The 18,272-nt window shown below is 36.7% G+C and overlaps 1 protein-coding gene across 1 annotated transcript in view; it reads left to right on the forward strand.

The window, feature by feature from the left end:
• Positions 1–18,272, forward strand: part of DNAH7 (dynein axonemal heavy chain 7) — a 260,029-nt gene that overhangs the window by 20,885 nt on the left and 220,872 nt on the right. The window contains exons 4-9 of the mRNA XM_032405789.1: positions 1,891–1,999; positions 2,775–2,922; positions 11,344–11,431; positions 12,461–12,641; positions 14,359–14,434; positions 16,325–16,450. Of these exons, the coding sequence (XP_032261680.1) occupies positions 1,891–1,999; positions 2,775–2,922; positions 11,344–11,431; positions 12,461–12,641; positions 14,359–14,434; positions 16,325–16,450 (728 nt within the window). The remainder of the gene's footprint in view (positions 1–1,890; positions 2,000–2,774; positions 2,923–11,343; positions 11,432–12,460; positions 12,642–14,358; positions 14,435–16,324; positions 16,451–18,272) is intronic.

Here is an 18,272-nt window from a genome sequence, read left to right on the forward strand (position 1 = left end):
CTCAGGGCATGATCCCAGAGTCCTGGGATCAGGCCACACATTGGGTTCCTTGCTCAGCGGGGAGTCTGCTTCTCCCTCTCCCTCTGCCCCTCGCCCTGCTTGTGTGCTCTTGCTCTCTCAAATAAATAAAATCTTTAAAAAATATGTTTTTATGGATAATGCCAGTTTATCATGCCAAGTTCTGTGAAATGGAGCCATATAATGCTTTCCCAAGTTCTACAAAATCAATTGTAAATTTTCTAGTTTAAAAGATAAGACTTGAAATAGGCATTTTCTTTTGAGAACTTAACAAATATTAAAGCTGAAAAAGATAAAAATTGTCCTTAGTTTATTGTGTCTTGTTAGTATGTGGGTTTAGAAATATAAACCTAAATTTTCTTATTTATCATTCTGTGGCTGAGTTGTATAGTAATCCTTTCCTGTTGGTGGCATCTAATAGTCTAAAATGCTTTTGTTGGCTGCTTTAAACCTGGTTTTATGTTCTTATGTGTCTTATGTGTTATGAAGGAAATGATATTTTTAAGAGATGTTTTAAAATTCCTTTGATTAAAAAATAGCAAAATATTTTCATCTGAATATTAAGGTTTGCATTTGGGTGACATTTTTCCAGCAGTAGCTTAGGCCTAGAGTGATTTTCATTACAGAACTTCGTGCTTCTGGAGGTGATCCCTGTAGTGGAAATCAAGGGTGACTCAGCGCTGGTGGTCTCAGCCGGTGACCTGCTTCTCACCCTTCCTGCGCAGCTCACTCATGGCGCTCCCACAAGTCCTAAATCCTTTATGGAGCAAGATGAGCATACAGAAATGGAAGGACAGACTGAAGGATGGAAGGGCATTGATTTTTAAATTGTCTTAACTTGTTTTCCTGCAAAAGGAGAGACTGAAATGAGGACTTGCATATAGTAAGTTTGAGTAAAAGAGGAGTAAAAGGAGTAAAAGATTGGAGAGAGTGGAACTATGAAGAAGCAGCCAGTGCAAGTATAAGCTATCAAGCTGGTCTGGATCTGAAAGGAAGACACAGACTCCGTTGTCAGGAAAATGTAATATTACTTTAAAATCTGCCCATCTGTTGGGCTCTGGGCTCAGCAGGGAGTCTGCTTCTCCCTTTCCCTCTCCCTCTCTGATCTCTCTCTCGCTCTTACTCTCAAAATAAAGTCTTTAAAAAACTTAAAAACAATAAAATCTACCCATCTGGGTTTATTGAAGAATCCTAGGTCCCAGCAGCAGTGGGTCTGTGTTCCGGTATTAGAATAATTGGCTTGAGCTAATTTTTGTTGTCTTTTTAGAAGACCTAGGTATTTTCCTGTTTTCCCACAGTCCCCACCACCCTCTATTGATTCCCAGCACTGAAGCTGAGTGCCAATTAGCTATCATCACTAGCCTTCCTCCCTCTTGTATGATATCTGCCCGGCTCTTGCAAGTATAAGAACTTATGAAACCTGCGTTAAACTATGGAATAAATTTGTGAGTGGCCAGAGAAATCTAGAGCTGCCTAGAGCCATGAGAACAGAAAGATCTTTTGGAGCTGGAATGCAGAGAAGCATTGGAGACCAGCAGCGTGTTCCTCTCATTAAAATGGAAGGCTTAAAAATCACTTGCTGATATTTGGGGGTGAGTAGGCTCTCTGGAATGAACACCCCTGTGTTGGGTAACAGCTGCCCACATCACGCTAAGAGCAGGGCCTTTGGTACCGCCTCACAAATGTCACGCACCGCAGCCGTTCACAGGCTTGAGTATGATTTGCTGTTGAGTGTGCCTTCTTTCCAGATGTCCTGATTTGTTCGAGAAAATGTCTGTGTTTATAAACACTCATGCATTTCGTGAGAAAAGGTTGTTTTTTTCTTTTCCCCTGATCTTGTTTTATTAATGCTGTTTAAATTTCCTGTTTCAGGTGAGTACAAAGCCCCACTGGCAGCAGGCAGCTCCATCATTCCATTTGAATATAAAACAGGACGATGAAATTCCAGAGCCATTTAGTGTTAAAAACGAGCAGTCATATGGTAAGAACTTTATTCCAACTTAGTTTTAAGGAAATTTTCAAGAGGAAAAAAAAATCACTACAACATTTAGTTGAGAGTAGTGAAATTGTAAAAGTGAAATGACATTTATGTCAAGTAGAAAAATTTATCCCAAATGTTTTCCCTCATAAAATAATTGATACCAGTTCTTAATTATTTCAGGCTGTTGTAAATGCTATAAAAGGTGATATTTTAAGAATTGTGGGGGGGGGCATTTATATTAAAACTTTGATTTATTGTAGTCAGAATTCTCTACAACAGACTAAGAAGTTTTTTTTTTCTAAAAGGGATTTTAGTAAGTTGTAAATATTGCTTCCAAATTAGTCATTTTAATATTTTTTACTTTTTATTTTTTTGACTCATTGGATTGATTACATTGAATATTAACATTTTTTTCATGGTTCTTTAAATTTTCTGAGATAGTTTTGTATTCTGTTTTTAATCATTTTAATCTTCATTTTAAGAAGGTTCTATGCAAATTAATTGAAAATTAGGGTTTGTTAGCATATTAATCAAAATATAAAATTAATTAAATATTTTTTAAATAGAGGTTTCTATTATGATATAAAACAAGAGTAGTTTAACTTCCTAATACTGAAAGAAAATTAATAGTACCTATGGTTACTTGTGAACTTAAAGTGTGTAGTTCTTTCTTGAAAGGTGCTTTAGCACTTTATTCTAACCATTTATATGTTTTAGCTTACTTTTTTAGATAACTAACTCATGCTTTTTATTTAAAAAAAAAAAAAAATTCAAGCTGAATACCTGGAACACTTTGGAAAAAAGGGCAAAACAGTGGACCAAACTGAGGACAGTTATGCCGGACCATCTACTTCTAAAACCAAGAGTAAATCTCTACATAAAGAACGAGAAAACTTTAGAAGCACTCTGGTTAACATCATTATGTAAGTTGTGTAAGCTAACCAGGGTGTGTTACCCTTGTGAGAGCCCCAGGGAACTTTCTATCTAAAAGTATACAAATTCTGTGCATCTCTTAAGAATGCCTTACGGGGAGGTGGGCGGGGCAGGGGATGGCCATAATTGGTGACTGGGTGTTCATTTTAGCTCTGGGAGGAAATCAGTGTTTGTGGAGGTGTTGGGGGAGGGGCTGCAGGGACTGATCCTTTTGGTGATTTGTGAGCGGAAATAAAATGAAGAATTTCCCCTGGAAAAAAAAAAGAAAAAAGAATGCCTTAAAGCCTTGTTGGAGAGAGGTCAGGGTACAGATAAAGAATGAACGGTGGAGCTTCTCCCTGTTAAGTGTGTCCCTCTTGGAAATACCATGAGTTGAAGAGGTACTGGTGTGAATTCGGAGGTTGGCTGGGCAGAATGTGTGGGGCTTCTGGTTGCGGCCACTGTGGCTGGTGGCAGATATGGGGCAGTTTTTCCTTTCTCCCCCTCTCACCAGCTTGGGTGATGTGACAGCTTCTCTGGCATTGGGGGCCTCCCTCTCTAGAAAAAGAAGGAACCGGGGCGAAGCAATCAGCAGTGTAAGCAGAGCCGGGCTTGCCTGGTGCGAGTTGTAGGTCCATTCATGAAGAGCAGTGCAGATGCAAGTCACTAATCCCTCTTTACTCATTTCCTCACTGCTTCATGCTAGTTGCTTGGTACACTCTTTCTTTAGGACTCTCAAGGCCCACTCACGGCTATTTGTGGACATATTTCCATGACCCAGTGCAGTAAGTAACTCACCCCCAGAACCCCGTCTTCCGGCCCCCATATGGGGCTTTATGGGTCCCATGGCCATCTTGAAGGGAGGACAGTGCGTGCTCTGTGCTTACAAAGGGCAAGGGGATTTTGAGGGAGCCCTGTGCAGCCGGACTGTGGGTGTGTGCCCCTAGAATCTTACCAGCTTGGCCCACTTGTATCACTTTTTTGGATTAAGCACTCTCACATCCCACAAACAGTATAAAATCAAAAATCAAAATCCAAAACCGTGGGCCAGGTAGGCCTCTAGTTACAAAGTCTTAGAAGCAACTTCTCTACCCAGAAATCTGGCCAAGGGACAGATGATCTTTCTTGACACAGCTTCCTGTGCCTGTCATTTCTCGTTCTTCTCTGGGTGAGGATAGAGCCTGTCTTGGGTTTTAGCTTCACATATGGGTTCTCACTTTGAATTCTCCATTTCACTCAGTCCTACTCAGAACCTGACCTCCCGATTCACAGGGCATTAAAGGCCATGGCCCCGGGCTCCAGAGGGTAGCCATAGCCTCAGGTTTTTGCTGATTACCATTCCTTTTTTTTTTTTTTTTTAAACTCCTCTGAGTATTTCCTTTCTTTTTTGTGAGCTCAGCTATGCATTCAAAAGGAATGTGTCCTATTATCCAGTGTTTATAGAATGGTATTGGTTTTTCAGATTATCTTTGTTGTTGTATTATAAGAGACCGTAGTCTCTCTTTAGGCATTTTATGTCCTTTTTTAGTTATGCCTTTTATAAACAGGATATGGATGGACATATTGAAATTCGATCTTAGAGTTTCTATACTTTAATAGTATGCCCAATCCCATTTATAGTTGTTGGTGTTTCTTATATAAGTGTGCTTCTGCCAATTTATTTTGTACTTTCTATTTACTGTATGTTGCCTTTGCTTATTTTTTCTTTTTTCTGCTTTCTGTTGAATCGAATTTTCTCTCTTCTCCCGTTATTTCTTTCTATTGGCTTAAAAGCTATCAAATATCTCTATTCTTTTAGTGGGTACCATAATATTTAAAGCCATGTATTTTAATTTATACTTTTTAAAGTTTAAAATTCAATTTTTATCAGTCTTCTCCCTGAATAACACAAAGGAATCTTAGACTGTCCTTACTTAGCTCTAAACTTCCTTTTGCATTTTCCATGTGATCATTCTTCATTTTATTTCTACCAATATTTCTATAGTATTTTTACTCTACCAAGTCCTTAAATTCCCCATACTTTTTTTTTTCTTAACACTTAATTTTACTAATGTGTTATCTAATTCTTTAGGAAATTGTCTTTGCATTCCACTCTTCACTTCTGAGAGCATTTTCTTTTTTGCTGAAGTTCATCCTCCAATAGTTGTTTCAGTGAGGATCTATGAGGAGGAGTAAAGTTGAGATTTTTCATCTCTGTAAAGTTCTCTGTTTTGTCCTTACTCTTGAATTAATGGCTAAGTTGGCTATAAAATTAAATGATAATCATAATTTTTACCATACACCTGAAAACATTAGATTGAAAAATATTAACCATTATTTTTTGGCATGTATTATTTTCCCCCAGCTTTATTAAGGTATAATTGACAAATAAAAAAATTTCTTAAAAGATTTTATTTATTTGACAGAGACAGAGAGCACCAGCAGGGGGAGCAGGAGGGAAAAGCAGACTCCCTACTGAGCAGGGAGCCTGATGCGGGGCTCAATCCCAGGACCCTGGGATCATGACCTGAGCGGAAGGCAGACGCTTAACCGACTGAGCCATCCAGGTGCCCCGACCAATAAAATTAGAATATATTTAGAGTTTATAATGTGAGAATATATATATATATATATAAAGTGAAAGATTCCCACAATCAAGTTAACACATAGATCACCTCCCATCTTCAGCTTTTTTTTTTTTTTTTTTTTTTTTTCAGAACGCCTGGGTTCTACTCTTAGGAAATTTCAATCATACAGTATACTAATATCAACTGTAGTCACCACGGCATGTATTACTGTTGATGAGAAGCCTATGTCACTCTATTTGTCATTACTTTATTTGCAATGTATTTATATTCTGTCAACTCGTCTTTTTTTTTTTCCTGAACATTTTATTTTCAAAGCCTTCTAGGTAGGCTTAAAAACAGCTTTACTGAGCTATAATTTACATACCATTAAATTCATCCAGGTTAAATGGACAATTGAATGAATTTCAGTAAATTTTTATGGCTGTGCAACCTTAACGAAAATCTAGGTTTAGAATATTTCTATCATCTGTTAAACATTATGCCCATTTCAGTTAATTCTCCTTGCCACTGGTTGCCCCAGGGAATCATTGATCTGTGTTCTGTTTTTAAAAGTTTAATCTTTTCTAAAATTTCATATAAATGGAATTATACGTTATGTATGTTTTTAAAATCCTTTCATTTTGTTTATTGTTTCTGGTTTTGGGCTATTTGAAAATGCTGCTATGAACATCTAAGTGCAAGTCTTTTTGTGGATATGTGTTTTCATTTCTCCTGGGTAGATGCCAAAGTATAGAAATGCTCAATTGTATAGTAGTATATGTTTAATTTTCAAAGACTTTGCTAAACTGTTTTCCAAGTGGCTATGCCATTTTACATTCCCACAAACAGTGTATGGAGAAGTTTCTAGTTTTTCCACATCCTTGCCCACACTTTGGCTAGGATAGGCAAAACAAAACAAAAACCATTCTAGTAGATGTGTTATTTTATCTCATTATGGCTTTAGGTTGTATATCCCTAATGACTAATGATGATAGGTGTCTTTTCTGGTGGTGGTTTGACATTCATGTAACTTCTTTGAAGTGTCTGTTTAAATCTTTTGCCCATTTTTAAATTGGGTTATCTTTTTATTAATACATTCTAAGAGCTCTTGATATATTTCCTATACAGTCTTTTTATCAGATTTATCTTTTGCAAGTATTTTCTTCCAGTCTGTGTCTTATCTCTTCTTTTTCTTAATGGTATTTTTTGGGAAAGTAAAAGCTTTAAATTTTAAGGAAGCTCAATTTATCAATTTTTTCTTTTGTTGGTCCTTTTGGAGTCGTATCTAAGAATCCTTTCCTATCACAAGATTTTTCTCCCATGTTTTCTTAGAAGGTTATAGTTTTAGCTCTTATACTTATGTACATGATTTAGTTTAATGGCATATCTATGGTATGAGCTAAGGTTGAGATTTGATTTTTTTTTTTCATATAGATATGCAAATGTTTCAGCCCCTTTGTTGAAAAGACTATTCCCATTGAATTACCTTGGCACCTTTGTCAAAAATCATTTGAGCATATAAGGGGTTCTATTTCTGTTCCCTTGCTCTATATGTCCATCTTTACCTCACTGCCATGCTGTCTTGATCACTCGAGCTTTATAGTAAAGTTTCAAATTAGTTTAAATTCACAACATTTACTATCCATTTTCAAAATTGTTTTGGCTATCCTAGGTATTTTGCATTTTCAAACATGTGAAGACTAGCTTCTCAGTTTTTGAAAAACAAAACAAAACAACAACCTAGGATTTAGTATCCAATTGCATTGTTATCGGTAGGTCAATTTTGGGATAATTGCCATTTCAATAATATCGAGTCTTCTGGCCCATAAACCTGTTATTTCTTTTCACTTATTTAGCTTTTCTTTAACTGCTCTTAACAGTGTCTTGTATTTTTTAATGTATGAATCTTGTACTTCTTTTAAAAATATCTTAAGTATTTTTTGATGTGGATGGAATTATTTAATTTTCTGATTGTTCCTTGCCAGTATATAGAAAAATCAATTGATTTTTACTTACCGGCCTCACATCCTAAGACCTTACTAAAACTTGCTTACCAGTTCTGCAGATTTTTAATAGATTCCATGGAAATTCCTGTATATACGATTATGTTGACTTTTACTTCATTTCCGATGCCTTTCATTTTTCTCACTTCCCATTTTGCACTTGTTAGTTTCCAGCATATTGTTGAATAGAATTGGTGATAGTGGACTTGCCAGTCGTAGTGGAAAAGCATTCAGTCTTTCACGTTTATGTAGGATGTTAGCTGTAGGTTTTTAAGATACCCTTTATCAGGTTGAAAAAGATCCTTTTTGTCTAGCTGGTTGAGAGATGTTATCATAAATGAGTGCTGGATTTTTGTCAAATGCTTTTTCAGTGTCCATTGAAATGAGAATTAGGTTTTTATCCTTTAATCTTTTTTTTTTTTTTTTAAGATTTTATTTATTTATTTGACAGAGAGAGACACAGCGAGAGAGGGAACACAAGCAGGGGGAGTGGGAGAGGGAGAAGCAGGCTTCCCGCGGAGCAGGGAGCCCGATGCGGGGCTCCATCCCAGGACCCTGGGACCATGACCTGAGCCGAAGGCAGACGCTTAACGACTGAGCCACCCAGGCGCCCCTAATCTTTTAAAATAGTATATTACATTAATTGCTTTTCATGTTAAAGCTTGCATTCCTTTCACTTAGTCATTATGTATAATACTTTTTGTATGTTGCTGGATTTGCTAATATTTTGTTAAGAATTTTCAAGTCTATGCTAATATGGGTCTGTACTTTTGTTGTCATGCCTGGCGTTAGGCCTCAAAACGAGTTGGGAAGTGTTTTTACCTCCTTTGTTTTCTGAATGGGTTTAGGTAGAATTAGTATTATTTCCTCCTCCTTTGATGGAACTTTTTCTAAAGTAGGCTCCATGCCCAGTGTGGAGCCCAATGTCGGGCTTGAACTCACGATCATGAGATCGAGACCTAAAGTGAGAACAAGAGTTGGATGCTTAAACGACTGAACTACCAGGGGTCCCTGGATAGAAATTTTTGAAGCCATCTGGACCTGAAGTTTTCTTTGTGGGAAGATTATTAACTACTAATTTAATTAGTTAACTTGATATGTATCTATTCAGATTTTCTTTCTTCTTGAGTCATGTTTGGTATTTTTGATTTTTAGGAATCTCGTTTTCACTTAAGTTGTCTAATTTGCTGGCATAAGTTTGAGATAACTTCCTTATTTTCAGCCATTCTACTCATTTTCTCCTTTAGCACCTGCTGACTACAAGACCAGAGCCTTTTCCAAGGATCTCCTAGGTGGATTGGTTGCTTTCCTGCATGAGTTAGGGGCTATGGTGTTTTCAACCCTGTTTTATCTGTCCTCTTTCTTCTCTCCATGTTTCAGAAATTTGTTGAAATATCTCCTCAGCTGATGACCCTCTAGTCTCTTTACAATCATTGGTTAAAATTACTACCGTGTTCACAAGAAAACTTGAAAAAAAGGATGTTTTTGCTACCATCTTGACTCAAAATCACTATTGATTAAATAAAGAGAAAATCAATATAGTTTTCATTTTCAGGAAATAAGGCACACCATATTTTCTCTTTAGTCAGGTAAAATGTCTCCTATATTGATTTATTTCTGAAAGGAATATTGTTCTGCTGGAAAGAGCATGGCAGTTTAGAAGCACATATGGATGGGCAAATCCTTATTTTTTGTACTTAATTAACTGTGACAAAGGGGAAGTTAGTGAACTTGACATTCAATGTCTCATCTGTGAAGTGGGAATAATTTCTCTGTCTACTCTAACAATAGGTGTGAGGATTAGAGATAATGTATGTGAAACTATTGAGGGCCTAAGTAGGTGATCAATAAAAAAGTTTTTATTATTGTTTCCAGCAAGCAGAATCTTTGCCTGTAGCCACAGAATGACTGAATCCTAGAGTTTTAAAGCTGAAAGATCTTCATGATTACTGTAAAAGCTTCTGCAGCTGCCCCCGTAGCCCCCAACCTTCTTCCTCCTCACCTCCCCTGACCTTGCTCTTTTAGGCAGGCATTACTCATACAGAGGATGAAACCTATTATGTTCTTTGGGTTCAGCAAGGTATATAACATGAGCATTTCTGCCATTAAAAAACATCAACAACACAGTTATTAGGGTCATACACTTTAGGGTGGCAGAATCTGCATGCAGGTGTCCTAATTTCTGGTCCATTACTGTCCCATTAGTAACACTTTACAATCAAAATAATGAGAAAAGACCACTTTTGTAGTTAGAATAATCAACCCTTCTCACTCCAGCTACAGAACACCTTGAAGATCTTCCACTGCTTTTATATTCATATTCCCTCATTTGATAAACATTTATTGAACACCCACTATGTACTGAACTAAACTGAGACATTACCTGAGACATTGCATTGGCTCTTTTCCCTGTTTCATATAATTGAAAAGAATGATTGTAAAGTTCACAAAATATTTGATTCCTGGATTTGCAAAAGACAAATTAATTTAGAAGATGCATCCTGGCACCTCTCTTAGTATGGTCTCTCAGACAGATATTCAATAAACCTCCAGTCTCCACTCACTGAACAGTTAGTGGGAGGGACTATTTTATTATATAGCATCGCTGACTTGTATCCATCCCAGATGAAGTCTCAGGATCCAGAGCTTGATACAGTCAATGATAAAGAAGTTAAAGCTCTCCGAGAATAAATTCTTATTTTTCATGAACATGTGACCTATGTCTTTCTCCACTGTGGTGCCCCAGAAGAAGTCATAAACTGTGGCCTGTAGGGGCACCTGTGTGGTTCACTTAGTTAAGTGTCTGCCTTGGGCTCAGGTCATGATCCCAGGGTCCTGGGATCGATCCTGCATCGGGTTCCCCACTCAGTGAGGAGCCTGCTTCTCCCTCTCCTTTTGCTGCCCCACCCTGCCCCGGTTTGTGCTCTCTCTCCCCCACCTCTCTCTCTCAAATAAGTGGAATCTTTAAAAAAATAAAGACACATGTGATTTTAAAAAAATGTGACTTGTATCTTGTATAGAGTTTGAATTGAATTACAGCTATCCACATTGTCCATTTATGGACAGTTAGCCAATAATAAATACATAGGAACATATAAACTATGTTACTCTTTGCGAGCTTACACTGTATAACTCTAGATATCTGAGAAACGATCTATTCAAGAATGTATCTGTCTTTGGCAAAACTACATCAGTGCTCTTTTAAATACCTTATTTATAAATAACCATACATATTTTAGTAATAATGCAAGAGCGCTCTTATAACATTTCAAAGAAGAGAGAGCTTGAGTTTGGAGTAATGAGGAAGAATGAGTAAAGTCATCAAGAAGAATGTAGCCTCTGGATTCGGTCTTGCAAATCACTTCCAAAGAAGTGTCTCTTTATGAATAAAGAGAAAGTGTTCTGGGTGGAATGTGGTATCAGACAAATATGTGTTATATGCACTATTAATAAAATGTTCAACAATTCATTTTTTTCTTAAGATTTAGTAGAAGACAGTCCTGAAGTTTTGACAGTAGACCCTTAAACAACTTAGGGGTTAGGGGCACTGACCCCCACCACAGTTGAAAATTCACATATAGCTTTTGACTCTCCAAAAATTTAACTACTAATAGCCTGCTGTTGACCAGAAGCCTTACTGATAATATAAACAGTCATTTTACACATTTTTTTGTTATATGTATTATGTACTGTATTTTTACAATAAGCTAAAGAAAATATTTAGAAAATCATAAATTACATTTACAACACTCTACTGTAAAAAACTGTCTGTGAACCCATACAGTTCAAACTTGAGTTGTTCCAGGGTCAAGTGTATATCCACTGATGTATATTCTAACTGCCCTTCGTGTACGATTGAATAGTGTGTTTATCATTTTCTTAGGCAACAAGATGCGGTGTTAGACTCAGCTAGCCCTGATGAAAGCATGTTTCCAAAACCGACCACTTCTGCAATAGAGAAGGACATCTTGGTAATGGGCTGTCTCTTTTGTCAGTATACTTGAATGTAAAAGAAGCACTTGAAGATGCTTTTAAACCTTTGAGCTTACTCTGTGCTCCTCTCTTGTGGAACTCTGTGGACATAGGAGTAAATACGGAGTTCCACAAAATTGCTCTATGGGATTAATGGGGGAAATCATTCTCTCCCTTGCCATCTAAGACCACAACAAAAGAATCTCATTTACCTGCTTCCTTTGTTAGAATGAGCCTCAGTCCTGTATAACTTTTATGTGTCTTTATTCTTCTATGAGAAACTATCTTATATAATGTACACTTTACAAAGTATATTAACTTACTTTAGAAATATAATCTAGTTTTCAAATATAGGAGAATTTCTAAAAATGTAAATATCAAAGACACATTACTAATTTGAAAGTATTTGGAAAAACTACTTGGATGTTTAAAATTTTTCTAAAAGTGACATGTAAAAATTTATGAAAATATATCAAAGTTAAATGTCTATTGTTAGAGAAATACTATCATGTCTTAAAATGAATATCTTATGTACACATTTAATAGCAGCTGTAAAATTATAATATGGACTATTAATTGGCCAACTGGAAATTTCCTAAATCCTGCCATAGATTTCTAAGCTTAATGTGTAGAGATATTGATTCACTTGCAGCTTGTAAGATCGACTTGATTATCAATAATAAAAGGACAAAAACTAATTTGCCACATTTTCACACATTTATAAAGCACTAAATTCTGCTTCAGCATGTGTTCTTCTTAGTACATCATATTTGGTAATATAACTTGATATTTTACATTGTAGTTATGAACTGAGGTAAGAGCTTTAATTTTCATGAAATGCCCTATATATTTTTTTAATTTAGGGGATCTCAATTCCTCCACGAATTACACAAAATACTTTTTTATGATTTGTAAATACTTTGTTTGCCTAAAACTTTGATTTTTGCTCAGTAGTTTTATTTTTGATGAACACACTTCTTTCATTATAGGACTAAACCCATCTATATTTCTCCATCTTCTTTATGCAGAGGTATTACTATTATATTCACCATGGAATTGATACAGACCATGTAGCCCCAATGGAAGATTCTTGGCTAGAACATGTACTGAATTTAGTCCCCCAACATCTGAAAGTCCTCACCAACAGCATACTTGCATTATCTGATGAAATGAGAGAAGACTATCTTCTTAGTGTAAAAAAATCCATAGGTAAATCAGTATTTTTGTTTTCTAATTTGAATGTGTCTTATTAATTGAATGTTAATACCTACACTTGAAATTATTACATTTATTCCGCTTTTTGCATTTCTATTTCATTGCTTAAGATCTTAGGCAAGTTTCATTAATTAAGTACAGCAAAAAAAATTTAAACTCCATCTTTTTTTTTTTTTTTTTTTTTTGTAGGGCTGTATCCACTCAGTAAAGGACAGAACTGAAGAAATTCTAAAATTTAATTATTTAATTAACATTAATATTATTGATAACATAAATTAGAAGGTGATTAATTAAAAATTGTTGTTATGGACCAAAGGTTGACAAACTACAGCTCGCAGGTCCATTCTGGCTCACTGCCTGTTTTTGTAAATAAATTTTATTGGAATACAGTCCTACGCATTCATTTGCACATGGTTTGTGGCTGCTTTGGATCTATAAGAGCAGAGATGACTACTTGTGATGGAGACCTTGTAGTTCATAAAATTGAAGATATTTATATTCAAGCCCTTTACATAAAAAGTTTGCTGATTCCTGGTATAGACCACTGGATTCTAAGACTGACTAATCATCTGAATCATTTTTCACATACTGATTTCTGAATCTATCTGAATTAAAATCTCTGGGGGCAGGGCCTTTGAATCTATACTTTTAAAAGAAGTTCTCCAATTAATTGGGATTGTAAAACTGATACAATTGATGCTGTGTCCAAAGCTGGAGAAATCCTCGTGTTTTGGAGTTGTCTGGGGACCTTTTGGGTAGGAGGGCATTTACCGTATTTAAGACTCTTATTGAGTGTCCTGGTAATTTAAAAATGAAAAGTCAAATCTTTGCTCCCAAGGAGTTCATTGTTGAAATGATGGAGAGGGACAAATCACTAATTACAAAGTAGAGCAGTAGGCTCAATAAGGAGGGAAATGGAGGACATGTTGTAAGGGAGAGACGCTCGTGCCTGAGGTGGTAGGAAGAACTCTGGATGTGCCTGAACCATCTTGAAACACAAACCGAACACAAGGGAGTGCTCTCACCGAGAAAATGGTGTGAACTGTGGCAGACACGCATGAAAGGCTCTTCAGGCTTGCAAGCAGCTGTGACGGCCAAAGCATAGGGTGCATTTGGGAAGGGGACAGAATCTGAGGGGCCTTCTATGCCTTTTTAAAGCATTCATAGTTAAAGCAGAGCCACCAAAGGATTTTAAACAGACGGATGTTAACACATTGGTATTTTAGAAAGAGCATCTTAAAGGTAGGAAAATTAGAATTAACTGTGAGTTAATGGCCACAGAAGATAGAAGTAGAAGTAGCTCCCTTTACTGATTTTTTAACAGGATTGTTATATGCAACTTAAAAGAAAACAAAACAGTATGTAAGTTTCCTCAGTGAAAGGAAACTACTATGATTCTGTATTGCTGGCCTTCAATGAATACTGCTTTTGGTAGAATAGCTATGAAGGAAAATGTAATTTTGAAACCAATTATTACTTTCAAATGAAATAATAGGGACCTGTTGTTAAGAGAGGGAACATAAACTCTCAAAGACACAGACATCATAGGTTTTCCATAAGTATTTTTATTGTCATACATGCACAAATGGCTCCATTATTTTAAATAACATAATTTAAATAATTGCTTTTAGTGGAATTAGTTTTGCAATTGCTTGGAATATGCCATAATTGATACAAGGATATTTATCAGAACTTTTCAATTTTCTTTTAGTTGATTTTGTTTTGAAAGATCCTAGGGAAAAAGAAGATGATAAAAAAACAGATGAAATTCTACCCCATCGTGCAGAGTAAGTGACCAAGTTTCTCTAAGAATATTGATTATATGACTGTTCCTGTGTATATATTTATACACTGGTTATATTTGTCATATATATATTTATGACTTACATACTTCATATATACAACTGATTATTCTTATTATGTTTATGTATTTAAGCCCTAATACGTTCTGTTTACAAATCTATGGGTAGATGGATGGATAGACAGATGGATACCTATGTGGTTAAAACATAAGTACCCTGGTGAAAGAACCTGATATAGATCTTTGTATTTCGATGGCTACTAGCACAGACTTCAGATATAATAGGGATATAAGAGCTTGATGGCAATTGGAATGCACAAAATCATACTGGGAACATTGCAGGAAATATGTGTGTATATAGAATATAGAATATAGAATATAATTACATAGATTAAAATATAGGACACATAATAGAAAAATACACTTGCTATATATTTTCCCTAAATAATTAACATTTAGGAATAAGTCTCTTAAATAGTTTGAAGAATAGAACTTATATTTTTATGATTTAGTAAATAATTCAGTTTTGCTTCTTTCATATTATTTAAAAGTGCCTCAGATTGTTTTCCTATAATTGCAAGAAAAAATTATGCAGTCATTTCCAACATATCTTATGTGGAGAATAGCTTTTCTCCTGGGAAGAGACAAAAATCATCTTTTGTAATTGTAAAAGTGGTATGACTACAATTGAAACACTGAGTTAAGCTTATTATATAATAAAGCAAGATTAAGTGTTTAAAATCATGACAATAAAAAAATTGTATGCATAAAATATAAATGTTTAAATATACGCTGAAAGATGAAAATGGCATATTTTTAATGTATTAAGGATGACTATTTAAGTCATAGAAGTTACAGAGTAAATGTCTTCAAATAAGGACGTTAGCGTTGGTGATTTTGGAAGTGTCCTTTATACATTAACAGAAGTTAAGTTGTAGGGGATTTCCACAGGCAGCCTGGACTATATTTTTAAAATGTTTTAAAAAAAACCAAACACCCAAATTTAAACATTTTGTGTATTGAAATTAAGTCTTTCAAGATGTATATGAAAAAAAGCTGGTTACTGTTTCTATTTGATCATTTCGAGTTATTTGTGAACTTGATCAAGTATTTAAAGGAAAAATAGTTACCTTATGATTCAAGTCTATGGGGCACCTGGCTGGCTTAGTCGGAAGAGCATGTGACTCTTGACCTTGGGGTTGTGAGTTTGAGCCCCCATGTTGGGTGTAGAGATTATTTAAATAAATAAAATTTAAAAAAAGATTCAGGGGTGCCTGGCTAGCTCAGTTAGTTGAGCTTCTTCCTTCAGTTCAGGTCATGATCTTGTGGTCCTGGGATTGAGCTCTGTGTGGGGCTCCCTGATCAGTGGGGAGTCTGCTTCTCCCTCTCCCTTTGCCCCTTCCCCCTGATTGTGCGCTCGCTCTCTCTCAAATAAATCAATCTTAAAAAAAAAAGATTCAAGTATAATTTCGTATGTGTTAATTATTCTAAAATTATATGACTTAGACCATAGAAAGTATGGCCTTCATGTATCTTAATACATAATTATGTGTTTTGTTTTTACTGTAAGGGATACATAATATTTTTTATTAAAATGAAACCATTATTGGGGTGCCTGGGTGGCTCAGTGGGTTAAGCGACCCACTCTTGATTTCAGCTCAGGTCAGGATCTCAGGGTTGTGAGACTGAGTCCCGAGTCCCAAGGCTCTGTGCTGGGTGTGGAGCCTGCTTAAGGTTCTCTCTCTCCCTCTGCCCCTCTTTCCCCACTCTCTCTCTCTAAAGAAAAAAAAGAAACCATTATTACTCAAAAAGTACACAGTAACAATACTTTCTTCTGATTTTTAGAGATAGCTGATTATTTTTTCTTTGTTTTCAGAATGGAAGTTCTTCCAAAACCTTGGAGGAAATCTTTTTTAGCTGCAAGCAATTATATTAAGGATCACTTGAACACAATGAACCCCACAATGTTGGCTGTGCTAGATTTATGGCACAGTACTTTTAAGTGAGTATTTCTGGCCTTCTCAAGCTTCTTTTTAAAAGGGCGATAAAAGCTATTTTGTCCCACCTCAATTATTTCTTTTACTATTTTAACTGCAAATAAAAAGAAATAACTACAAACTTACCATCAGTATTCAAACATGGTTTTAAATCAGCAATGTAGAGGTAGAGTAAATCATGAACATTGCCTTTGACCTCTAACCCAACTATGCCCCACACATCCCATACCTCATTACTACACAGACTTTAAGGGGTAATCACAGTTAAGGGGCTGAAGTGTCATGCTTTATTTTAAATCCCACAGACCATTAGCTGCTACAGTCATCTAGATGGTGTAGGAACCTAGGAAACATAGTCTACCTGAATGGCATGAGTTAAAGTTCCTGGGTGACAGCTGGAGGTTATGCATCAGCTCCTGGACACTGTCACAGCGGGGACGGTACCCCTACACGTAGCAAGTGCTTGGCACAGCTGCATGTGGATGCTGGTGGGCGCCGTGGAGCTGACATGCTTGCTTCTCAGGCTGAGGCCAGTTGATCACACAGTTCAGAAGCTCCTGCTTCATATTCCCCCCACCCTTGCATGACCTCTTCCAAGGCACGGGGAGCATCCTAGCAACATGCACCTGGGGACACAGGTTTTATAAAATGTGCAAAAGTAATACAGATTTATATTTATTTTTCTTATACAAGGCCTCCCTTCAGGAACCTCAAAACCCCAATCAGTCCTGCCTTATGCTAGAGGAGGCACCTTGTCTCTCAGGTGGTCTTACCAGCCCTGCCCCAGCCTTTTCAATCCCCACAGCTGCAGCTCCGGTGACAAGTGACCCGCTCTCCAGGGTCTCCTGATTTCTACCACATGTGTTGTTCTGCAGGCAGGAGGGCACAGCAAGTGAGCACATTTTTCTGCCTCCCAAAACCAGCAAAAGGAAATTGGCTGTCTTTAGAGCGGTGCTAAGAGCTGTGGCCGTGCCGGAAGGCAGCTGTTGGCCCCACCCTGGGAAACCCCGGGACACGCACTAGGGGCACCTCCCTGACCAACTTCTCTGAACTCCTTCCAGAGTTAGGATCTTTAGCCTGCCACTTCTAGCCCTACCCCTGACGTCCGCTGCAGGAAGCCGAGCTCCTTGCCTGGGCTCTGCCACCATCTGATTATAGGCTCTCTGTTCACCCCTTGTCCTTGCTGGGACTCTGTTTTCCCACAGGTAGAATGACCTGTGCTGTCCAAGGCCTCTTGCCTCCCTCACTCTGTCCCTGTCTGCCTTTTTAAAATCAAATTTTAATTAAATATGCAGCTACATATGTAACTTTATATAAACATGTAAATGTGATCATATATACATTTTAAGTTTAGTCTTACTTTGCCTGACTTCCACCAGCCTTTCTTTTCCTCATCTCTGTCCTCCTTTCCACCAGCCCAGCCAAAGACCCATGATAACCATCTAGTGGGATATCTTTCCTTATTTTTCTTTGTGCTCATATTATCAAATACATATGTGTATCCACACACATGCACACATATACATAGCATAAAAATGGCTTTTGTTGGTCAGATTGCCTACTGTTAGAAAACATCTTTCAGCTTTCTGTTGTATAATGTAGATTTCTTTGCTTGAATTTGGCTTCTGGAATAGGAAGAGGCTTTCTCCTTGCCCGTGTTCTTCTCATTTCTTCTCTTTTGAATATCCCTCTCCTGACAAGACCCATGATTTAATTTTGCATGCAGTCATGAGGTCATACTATGTAGTATCACTCTCACAAAGGATGTTTGCATACAGTGATACATTTCATTTTTACAACACCACCAGAGTTGTTTTATTTTATATC

Source organism: Phoca vitulina, unplaced genomic scaffold, assembly GCF_004348235.1.
Source record: "Phoca vitulina isolate PV1807 unplaced genomic scaffold, GSC_HSeal_1.0 scaffold1, whole genome shotgun sequence".
Classification (NCBI taxonomy): Eukaryota; Metazoa; Chordata; class Mammalia; order Carnivora; family Phocidae; genus Phoca; species Phoca vitulina.